Raw genomic sequence first — 11904 nt, forward strand, 5'->3', positions numbered from 1 at the left:
GGTGGATGCCTCTGTGGGCTAAGCAGTACTTATTAATCCTGTGACTGAGAAAAGGACAGAACATTGACAGTCCTGCCAATGCAGAAGGGGATGGAGAGACTTCACCATCTCATCTCTTCACTTACCTAGATCACAGCTTACCCAAACCCAGCATCACCCTGAGCCACGATGAAGAGGTCACCCTAGGAAGTAATGTGACGATCGATTGCAGAAGCAATGCCACTGCTGTGAGGTTCTATTTCCAAAAGTATGGAGTTGCGAAGCCTGTTCAGCTCATCCAAAACAATGGAACTGTTGCCAAGTTCTCCATCAGCAACGCAAGCTGGGAGCACTCGGGATATTACAGCTGCACATACAGCACCCTGCCAGATTGCTTTGCCATCTCAGAACCCAGCGATGAGGTGGAGTTACAGCTAACAGGTAAAAAAAATCTGGTTTTGCATGCATCTGCTTCCCAACCCAAAGTCCCATTCATCTTTGGTTGGTTTCTTTTTTAAAATTAATTGAATTTTAGCTGCAGCTATGACTGCTAGGTGGGAGAAACGTGCTAAGAGGAAGGTACTCTTGGCAAATCCACACTGTGATCAGCTCCTGCCCGGAAACCAATGTCCCCACTGTGGAAGGACGTGTGGATCCAGAATTGGCCTCCACAGTCACTTACGGACTCATTGTTAAAACCGTGTTTATGGAAGACAATCTTACTCAGCTATGAGTGATTGCCAAAGAGGAAGAGTTAGTTGTGGCAAACTGTGATGAGGCTATTTGTACAGGGCAGCTAGAGAACCATGGGAATCCTTTACTTGAGGGTATATGAGAACATTAGAAATTATTATTATTATTTATTTTATTACCATCACTACTACTACTTCTTTGTCACTTGTTACTTGAAGGTCTCCAGGCAACTTACAACACATCTGAAACAGTAATATAAATATAACATAAAATATAACAGGAAGTTGGCAACAGAACAGCTTGAATACCCTGAAAAGCCCGGCTGGATCAGGCCAGTGGCCTATCTCATGCAGCAATCTGTTCTCATAGTTGCCACCAGATGACTGTGGAAGCCCAAAAGAAGGAGCTGAGTGCAGCAGCAGCAGCAGCAGCAGCAGCAGCAGCAGCAGCTCTCACCACTTGTTCTCCAAGATATACTGTCTCTAATAGTGGAGGTTCTCCAGTGGGGAAAGCATTTAGGAGCACAGTGAGGTACAGTGGTACCTCGGGTTACAGACACTTCAGGTTACAGACTCCGCTAACCCAGAAATAGTGCTTCAGGTTAAGAACTTTGCTTCAGGATAAGAACAGAAATTGTGCTCTGGCAGTGCGGTGGCAGCAGGAGGCCCCATTAGCTAAAGTGATGCTTCAGGTTAAGAACAGTTTCAGGTTAAGAACGGACCTCCAGAACGAATTAAGTACTTAACCCGAGGTACCACAGTATTCATTTTAAAACAAAAAACCCTCATTGTTTACACACACACACACACACACACACACACACACACGTAATATTGTTGTAACTTGCCCTGGATCTTAAAATGAAGGGTGGGTCAGCAATCCAAATTACTACTATTAAAAAGATTTCCAAACTCTTGAACTTGAGGCATCTTTGGCAAAACCCTAGGCTACGTTCCAGTGTACACACAGGTAATTTGGCGGTCCTGAGGCTGGTGTATACAAGGAAATGGGGACAAAAAAGCAATCTCAGTAAAGTTAAGGTGAATCAGATGGAAAAACTTCATATATGTTAATGGTGGATTATTTGAGATGATGTGTGAACTGTTATCTCTGCTACTTCACAAACTAACATCTGTTTGGAAAAAGGCTAGTTGCAGCTCCAGCTTCTCACTCATAACCTTTTCTCAATTGCAGATCCAGACCTAGCCAGACCCACCATCTCCCTGAGTCCTAGAGGGCCACTTCCTCTGGGGGGAAATGTGACCCTCAATTGCCAAGGCCAAGGTGTCCGATTCAAATTTTATAGGCATAGAGAGAACTTTGTACCACAGCTGTTGAAGAACAATTTGGATGGTGCTCACCTTGTCATCAGCAACCTGAGCAGAGATGATGCAGTAGGATACAGCTGCAAATACAACAGTATATCAGAAGTCTTTTCAGTCTCTAGTGAAATAGTGAAACTGCTGATCTTAGGTAACATAAAGAATTTTCTCATGTTATGCTATCTCTGGGGGGAAGTCAACTGTACCTGGGTTTAGTTACCTGTGATAAACAGTCTACTGGGGGAGAATGTAAAAGCCAACATGTGCAGCTATGTATCTTCTGAATAACCTGGAGTTCTCTTTGCATGCTCATACATTCTCTCTACATGGTTTTGGATGTGTGTGGTTTTCTGTGACGAATATTTTCCTCCCTGAGCACATTCCTTTTAAAGAGCTTTCCTTATTCTTCCAGGGGCTGCTATCAGCTGGAAGTGAGGTTAATGGGAAGTGAGAGAGGAGGTGGGGAAGTTGTGTGGAGGAAAAGGACAGGAGGGAAACTGAGTCTGAGGGAAGCTGGTGTGTGCCAGCACCAAGAGGCAGGAGGCAAGAAAATGAGTTGAGAGAATAGGAAGAAGGAAAGGGAAAGGGAAGTAGAAAGTGAGCTGTTGTTCATGTTAAGCAGAAGGCATGGAGAGGGTGAAAAAGGGCTGAAACAACAACAACCACCTCAAAGTCTGCCAGTACAATCCCATGCACATTTACTGAGAAGTAAGTCCTTTTCTGCTGACAGGCAGACCTCACAGGAACTAAGGACCAGGTGAGCAGCTTGGAAGTCATTTTGAACTCACAGCTGTCCATGGAGGCACATTAATTCTGTGTCCAGGGCAGCTGTCTACCAGCTCCATCTGGTACACAGGCTAAGACCCTACCTGCCTGCGGACTGTCTCGCCAGAGTGGTGCATGCTCTAGTTATCTCCCACTTGGACTACTGCAATGCGCGCTACGTGGGGCTACCTTTGAAGGTGACTCGGAAACTGCAATTAATCCAGAATGCAGCAGCTAGACTGGTGATTGGGAGTGGCCGCTGAGACCATATAACACTGGTCCTGGCTCCTAGTATGCTTCTGAGTTTTTAATGTTTGATGCTGTATTGTTTTTAATATTTGGTTGGAAGCTGCCCAGAGTGGCTGGGGAAACCCAGCCAGATGGGCGGGGTTTAAATAAATTATATTATTATTATTATTATTATTATTATTATTTATTTATTTATTTATTTACTAACCTTACACTGAAAAATAGTTTTGTCTGTTAAACATACCATATTTTCCTGTGTATAACACGACCCCATATATAAGACGACCCCTATTTTTGGGAGGCCTCAACAGTTGTTGAGCTTCTTTTGTAAGTTCGCTGAGCTGTTGAGCAACTTTTTGACAATTGTCCGCTCTGGTTGACGGAAGTGGTGCCATAACACACCGCATACTGGCACTCACCAAATACTCTTCCAAAGCTGGGAAGAGTGGATAAGCAGCCTCCTTGCTGACAAATCCCTGCTACCGCCGCAGCACCAGCCCTCACTTACTTAGCATCAGTGGCGTAGCGTGGGTTGTCAGCACCCGGGGCAAGGCAAGTAATTTGCGCCCCCTAACCCGTGGATTTGCGCCCCCTAACCCGTGGATTTGCCCTAACCCCAGATGTTGCGCCCGGTGCGGCCGGCCCCCCCTGCACCCCCCACGCTGCGCCACTGCTTAGCATATTAACCTGTGTATAAGATGACCCTCAATTTATCACAAAAGAATTCAGAAAAAGGTCGTCTTGTACATGGAAAAATACCATATGTCTTTCCGATCATGGTTCCAAAGGACTAGATTGTGCTGCCACTCAATGACAACTTAATCATATGCACACATGGAGTTGTGGTCCTGTATTTTAGATTGGATTGGATGCCCAGTTGGCATTAGTGGAACCTGTGGTGTCAAACATATGGAACATCTGGAATTCTCACTTCAGAATTGCTTGCCTATGGCCCATCTTGCTGTATTTTTAGCACCAAACAAAGACCTCTTTATTCTCCCTGGCTCTTCATTTAAATCTATACTCTGTGATGAGAACATGCTGTTATATCTATATCTATATTTATCTGTCTGTCTATCTATCTATCTATCTATCTATCTATCTATCTATCTATCTCTCTATCTCTCTATCTATCTATCTATCTATCTATATCTATCTATCTATCTATCTTTGTGGATTTTAAGCCAGCCCCCAAACATTTATATTGAAGCATACAAACATATTAAATGAATAAGAAGAGGACAACGTCTCCTGATGGCCGAGAACTGGACCTAATTGTTTGGCGGTCGACATCTCACTTCCTGTTTCCTTTTATGCACAGATTCCCCATTGTCCGCACCTGTCATTTCCATCCAACATGGAGGATGTGTTGCACTTGGAGGGCAGGTCGAGATCAAGTGTGAATCTGATTCTGAAGATGTGAACTTCTCTCTTCACAAGACTGGAGACACAAATCCTATGCTCATGAATGGTCACTTTTATGTGGGTGAATTTACCATCAGCAATTTTACACGGGAGCATGAAGGCAACTATAGCTGCATCTATGAAAGCACAGAAGAGCCTTTTATGATTTCAGCACCCAGTGATTCCCTGGAGATTCTGATATCAGGTATCATATCAGGCTTTGGCTTAGGAGGTCTTTGAAGCATAATTGAAAATTCCAGTAAGCTTCAAAACATGCAAGTCTCAGTCACATTAGGCTTAGTATGGTGGAGAGAGGCATTCTTATGTGCCTTTAACATCAGGCTGACATGAGTTAATTTAGCAGATACAGGTTTTTCTAACAGGAAGATTGATGGTTGGGGAAAACAGCTCCTATTGTGGGATTATGCACATTGGCCAGAGAATATACAAAATTCAGTCGACATATGCAGATTCCCCAAGGTCTGTTGGAGACTTACCATAATGACCAGAGAGTGTACAAAATTCAGACACTATATGCACATTCCCCAAGGACTGTTGAAGATATATTGATTGGAAAATGTGCTCAATGCCCTCTTCATGAACAGATTACATGCACATTCTTCATGAAGCCTGGTGAATATATATAATGGTTGGTTGTTATGCACATTAAACTGCTCAGCGTATATTATATTTGTTAACCAATTAGAGAGTTTGGTGGGGGTTTTTTTGTTTTTATTTTTGCAACCAAGCAGTATACAAATTATGCTAAATAAAATAAAATAACAATGTACCCTTAACATGCCACCTCATAATCCAGACCTTGATTTCTCATCTCATTCCAGATACCTATAATTGCACCCAAGTCAACATCATCCGCTTTGCCATAGGAGTTCTGATTCTTCTTTTGCTTACATGTATCATTCTCAGTAATCAGCCCTTCAGAGGGAACATGATAAATATCCCCTGATATGTTTCCTTTTCCTTTACAACAATTGCATCCCAAAAGACAAGAGGAGTGCAGTTCAGTGGCACAGCATATGAACTGGTTGTACAATATCCTAGGTCTCCATTATCCTCAACTCCATCATTCTTTTTGTGCACAGGATATCTGCTTGAAAACTCAAAATGCTACTACCAATGGCCCAGGTCCAAACAAGGCACTGAGATTCCTCAAGGGCAATGAGCTTGGTCTTCCTCAGATTTCTACTGCTTTCTCCCACAGAGTCCACTAAAAGTACCAGTTCCAGGAACCAAAGTCGGCACACTTCATATTTTCAGCAGAATACATTTTGAATTGCATTGAATTACAGCAGAATTGCATCCTGATTTTGATGTGCAACATTCCTAGAGATGTTGCAGTTGTTGGCTGAGAAGCAAAGCAAACATGGCTTTGCAACTGTATGTAGCATGACGACAAGATGATTTTTCTCAAGAAGTATGACATTTGGTGTCCACTTTGGTAAATCTTAGATACACCAGATGAGTTTCTGTGTAAGACATGCCAAGAAGTGAACTTCATCTCCCTTTGGCCCTGCACTCAAACCATGAAATGAAATGATTTTTCCACTTATGCTTTCTAGCAAAAGGATGTTGTCAAACTTCTGGTTCATAATCCATTAGGTTCAAACTGACCAGCCCTGCATCTTAATGCTAAGAGCACCTTTGTGTTTTTTTCATTCAATTAAACATTCACATTGCCAAGGCAGTAGACAGGTGTCACTGTTTATGGAAATGTGTTTATTCTGTGTTTCTTGTTCTGTTGCTTTTAGCAGTTTTCTGTCATTTTAATGGAAAAAATGTGCATGAAGATTATAATAAAGATAAGCTTTCCTTTTACCAGTGGGTAGTATAGCCTCTTTGTTGAATTGTGGGTTATTTTTGGTGATATAAAATGGCCACCAGTAAGGCCTTTTCCACATAACATCCCTCAGAATGATGCTACATCATGACATAACAACATTGCAGAGCACTGTGGGGATTTCAAAATGGCGGCTGACTGGTTGGAAGCACTGTGGGGGATGTTGGTAAGTTTCATGCTCCTGTCCATGAAATCCTCCCCATATATTGCTGGTGGCAGGGGTTATTCTTAGGCTACCCTACCTCCACATTTTCAGGAAGGGTGTGATCTTACAGTTCTATCATCACATTGCGTGCCCAGGCAGAGACCCCCAACCCAAGAGCCACCCGGAAGAAATGAATGACGTGGGGCAATTATGGGATTAAATTGGCCACAACTTTATTTAAACTTTCACATGTAAGAAGACCTTGGCTTAGGCATTGGGCGTGTATCCCTCCCAGTCCCCAGCCAGGAAATTGGGGCACATCAGGGTAATCAGGTCTGTCTGGGAAATGGGCTGGCTCTGGAAGACATTTGTTTACACAGAGTGCCTGTCTCCATTTCACCGCAACACTGGGGAGTGTACTGACAACCTTTCAGTGTACGGCCAGTGACTCCCCTCTGACTCAGCCCCTTTAACAGGGAAACCTGGGATTGCCGCTGAGGAGCGGGGGAGGCATCACCCCCTCCCCCCATTTAGGGAAGATAGACTAAAGGATTCTGCCCAAGGCCTAAAACCACCAAAGTTGTGACATTTGCTATGGGGAAGGTGAAACCTGCCAACTCAGGGAAATTCCTTCCTGGTCCCTTAACAGCAACCATCCTAAGACTGTAACAGCGCCCGCATACCTGTAAAAGAAGTTAGCCTGTAATAAAAGAGCATAAAACAAAGGGAGGGGAGGGCAGTTGAAGCTCTGGAGCTGACTATGCGCTCTCAGGTAGGCTCCACCCCTTTTATCTACACGAAGAGCTCCGCCCCCCGCCACAGATAGGTTCATTAGAACTGAGGTTTGGTGGGAACCTCAAAGGGCTGTGACGTGGGGAGGCAGACCAGGAACTTCTGTCGTTGTCTCAGAGATCGGGGTGCTGCACGTGGCCACGCAAAGGGTGCCCTCCAGTTGATGGGAGAGCGATCATTATGGAATCATAGCTGTTGCAGTTCCTTTGCAATAGCACTACTTCCTTCCCTTCTTCTGCTTCCTTCTCTCACACTGTTCTAGGGACAGAATGTAGTATCATTACATGCTTGTGCCAACTCTTTGACATCACCATAGATGCCATCTGCAGGGGGCCCTGTGTCAGGAGGCAGAGGAACCAACCCCCATGGCAGGTTGCCAGGAACAGATAAGACAAGGAAAAGTCCTCACCACCTGCTTTTTATTCAATATTCACAGAGACAGGCTCTTGGATGTTGCCCCAAGTGACTCTCCACCCCCTTTTCTCCCACTTCATCATTTGCCACCTTTTCCCCTACAGGTGGCGCTGAGGGCCCTCTTCTTCTGAGCCCTTTGCTCTACTACTTTCAATGCTCACTGGGTTCTGGGAGGCGGGGTCTGGAATGCTTTCTAAAGACACTGTGTCCATCAGCTGTTGCCATTCTGGTGATTCCTCTTCCTCCTCTTCTCCCATTATCTCCTGGCTTTCCCCTTCATCTGCCTCTGAGCTGTGACCTCCCTCAAACCCCTGTTGCAATTCTGAACTATCTTCTTCTTCTCTGGAAGGGTCAGGTTAGGGAGGCAGTCTCCACCATTCCTCTTCTGCCCAGTCCCTGACACCCTGGGTGCCCACAAATTTTTTACCATGGGAGCCTGACCGGGCGACTCAACGCATCACACACTGCAGTGGGGGTCTCCATTGGGCCTTCCCACTGTGTGTGATGTCACGCACGCATACCGGGCAGTCACAATGTTAGGTGGAACCTGGGGCGCTTGGGCAGCACATGCCCTAGAGGCTTCTCATTAGATGCTTTTTAAGCACATCTGATAAATTGCTGATCAGAAGGTCGGCGGTTCAAATCCCTGCAATGGGGCGAGCTCCTGTTGCTCTGTCCCACCTTCTGCCAACGTAGCAGTTTGAAAGCACACCAGTGCAAGTAGATAAATAGGTACCACTGTGGCAGGAAGGTAAACGGCGTTTCCGTGCGCTCTGGCTCCCATCATGGTGTTCTGTTGCTCCAGAAGCGGTTTAGTTATGCTGACCACATGACCCAGAAAAGCTGTCTGTGGACAAATGCCAGCTCCCTCGGCCTGAAGCGAGATGAGCACTGCACCCCATAGTCACCTTTGACTGGACTTAACTGTCCAGGGGTTCTTTACCTTTACCTAAACCACTTTAACAGTCACAAACTAAAATGCGTTTCCAGCTCATTTTAGTCCTGGGAGCTGTCATTTGTTAATGGTGCAGGGAATTGTAAGCTTGAGAGGATATTACCCTTAAAAAATGGCAGTCCTTGGCATTCTTTGGGGGAACCCATGACTGCTAAAAGTATTATAAGAGTGTTTTAAATGTACAGATGTGGAAGAGACCTGCCAACACATCTGCTCAACCCAATGGCAACACATACATGTTCTTCATATCCTGAGCACAATCACCAGGACATGCTATCAGCTCTTCTCACCACACCATCCTGTTATGCAAGCAATGTTCCCTGAATCTGCTATCAATATCTCTTATGGCAGGAACCAAGATTACTTGCAGTGTTTTGCCATGGTAGGCTGTTTGCTTTCTATTTATAGCTGGAAAAGAATCTGCTTCTAAACATTCTCTGCAAAGCTGTTCACTTTGGCATTGAACGCTCCTCAGATTATTTCCCATGTGCCCAAACATTTACTGCCCGTTAGCCATCTTTATTTATTTGATAACTAACAGAATGATATCGCAACTGCAAGAATACCCTCATACTTTGTATTTGCCCGCATGAGCAGGAGATACCAACACATTCCTGAAGCATGTGACTTCCATGGTAAAATGGTCACATTTTGGATACAAGATTTCATATTCAAAACTGGAAAATCAGCCAGATTTTATTTAAAAAGTTGGAACTATACATTTGACCTATAATGCTGATAAGGTCTTGATGATGATGATGATGATGATGATGATGATGATGCAGAGGCCTAGAAAAGGGGTGGGTATTTTTTTTCCATCCAGAGGGCCACATTCCCACAGTCTCCACTAGGAGAAGTAGGAAAGTTGCAAATGATACCATGCTTCCCTGCCTCTGGAGCTGTAAACAGAAGGCGATGGGGTAAGTAGATGTGATGCCTTGTCTCCAGGGATAGGCAAATCTGTGATAGAATCATAGCTGGGGGTGGGTGGGTCCCAAGGGTCATCTTTTCCAACCCGCTTCAATGCCGGAATCACAACCAGGGGATTCCTGACAGACGGTCATCCAACCTCTGTTATACACAGAAAGAGCTGGATTAACCAGATTTCCACCTTTACAAGCAGCGAATTTCAAAATAGCTTTTGCTGATTTAAAGGCTTGCAATATAATATTGGATAGCTGTATATTCGGGACGCGGGTGACGCTGTGGCCACAGAGCCTAGGGCTTGCCGATCAGAAGGTCTTTTTTTTTTTATTAAAGGTTTTTATAACAACAACAAAACATATAACAAATACATAAACAGACAAAAACAAAAACAAAAACAAAAAAACATGTACCATTTCGAATCTTAATTTCTTATGCCTTTCTTCCCCGACTTCCTCATGCCTCCCTTTTCTGTATTCCAAATTCTTATCAATTGCTCAGCAAATCTTCCCTTATTTTAATTTAAATTTAATCTAGTCTTCCTTATTCTCCTTGTCTTAACCCTTACTAATAGTAACCATTTACTTTCCAATCCAACATCATTCTAACTTTCGTTAATTTTGTAATATTTCTTTAAATAGTCCTTGAACTTTTTCCATTCTTCTTGCGCTGCTTCTCTTCCCTGGTTTCGGATTCTGCTCGTCATTTCTGCCAGGCCCATGTAGTCTATCACCTTCATCTGCCATTCTTCCAGTGTGGGTAGTTCTTGTGTCTTCCAGTACTTCGCAATAAGTATTCTAGCTGCTGTTGTAGCGTACAAAAAGAAAGTTATGTCCGTCTTTAACACCCCCTGTCCGACAATACCCAAGAGAAAGGCCTCTGGTTTCTTAGGGAAAGTATATTTAAATACCTTTTTAAGTTCATTATAGATCATTTCCCAGAATGCCTTAATCTTCGGGCACGTCCACGAAAGGTGAAAGAATGTACCTTCCTTTTCTTTACATTTCCAACATTTATTATCAGGCAAATGGTAAATCTTTGCAAGCTTGACTGGGGTTATGTACCACCTATATATCATTTTCATAATGTTTTCTCTTAGAGCATTACATGCCGTAAATTTCATCCCGGTGGTCCACAACTTTTCCCAGTCAGCAAACAAAATATTATGACCAATGTCCTGAGCCCATTTAATCATAGCTGATTTAACCGTTTCATCTTGTGTATTCCATTTCAGCAGCAAGTTGTACATTTTTGACAAATTCTTGGTACTGGGTTCTAACAATTCTGTCTCCAATTTTGATTTTTCCACCTGGAAGCCAATTTTACTGTCCAATTTAAACGCTTCATTTATTTGATGATAGTGCAGCCAATCTCTCACCTTCCCTTTTAATTTCTCAAAACTCTGCAATCTCAATCTGTCCCCTTCCTTGCCGATCAGAAGGTCAATGGTTCGAATCCCCGTGACGGGGTGAGCTCCCATTGCTCGGTCCCTGCTCCTGCCAACCTAGCAGTTTGAAAGCACCTCAAAGTGCAAGCAGATAAATAGGTACCACTCCGGCGGGAAGGTAAACGGCGTTTCTGTGCGCTGCTCTGGTTCACCAGAAGCAGCTTAGTCATGCTGGCCACATGACCCGGAAGCTGTACGCCAGCTCCCTCGGCCAGGAAAGCGAGATGAGCGCCACAACCCCAGAGTCGGCCACAACTGGACCTAATGGTCAGGGGTCCCTTTACTTTTACCTTCTAGCTGTATATTCCAGGATGCCATTTCTGAATAAACCAACCCCAGATATTTAAACATATTTACTTGGTTTATGATGTGTTCATCCAGGTGCCAAACATGCTTTTTTAGGGTGCTTCCCAAATACAATCACCTGTGTCTTATAGTAATTTATAGATAAAGCATTCCTCGTGCAATATGAACTTAATTTCGCAAGCAGCCGTCTCAGGCCGACCTGGGTTCTAGATACAAGTACTAGGTCATCAGCATACATTAAGACTGAGAGGTTTTGGTTGAGAATTGTGACAGGGGCAAACTGTAGGCCCTCCAGTCCTTTAACCATGTCACTAATATAAAATTTAAGGAAGAAAGGCACCAAAATGCATCCCTGTTTGACTCCAGTAATGGTCTTAATTCTAGTGGTAAGATGGCCCAACCTCTGTTTAAAACCTCCAGTGACGAGATTAAAAAAGAAGATAAAAATCTATTTTTATATGCCACAACGGCCGCAAGAAACATGTTAACACAAAACTGGAAAATGGAGGTAATGCCTACTATAAGTGACTGGCAAGTCAAGATGATAAACTATGCTGAGCTAGCTAAAATAACAGGAAGATTAAGTGATCAGGACGAACAGAAATTTCATGACAATTGGAACAAATATTTGACGTATATAAGAACTAATTG

General features: G+C 43.7%; 1 protein-coding gene across 1 annotated transcript in view; it reads left to right on the forward strand.

Moving 5' to 3' along the window:
* The window catches only part of LOC310746443 (leukocyte immunoglobulin-like receptor subfamily A member 2), a 35916-nt gene extending 29668 nt beyond the window's left edge, over window positions 1–6248 (forward strand). The window contains exons 9-12 of the mRNA XM_083580157.1: window positions 130–420; window positions 1867–2145; window positions 4330–4617; window positions 5255–6248. Of these exons, the coding sequence (XP_083436283.1) occupies window positions 130–420; window positions 1867–2145; window positions 4330–4617; window positions 5255–5379 (983 nt within the window). The 3' untranslated portion in view covers window positions 5380–6248. The remainder of the gene's footprint in view (window positions 1–129; window positions 421–1866; window positions 2146–4329; window positions 4618–5254) is intronic.
* Window positions 6249–11904: the final 5656 nt, after the last annotated feature.

Source organism: Podarcis filfolensis (genome assembly GCF_964270895.1).
Source record: "Podarcis filfolensis genome assembly, chromosome: 13".
NCBI classification, from domain to species: domain Eukaryota; kingdom Metazoa; phylum Chordata; class Lepidosauria; order Squamata; family Lacertidae; genus Podarcis; species Podarcis filfolensis.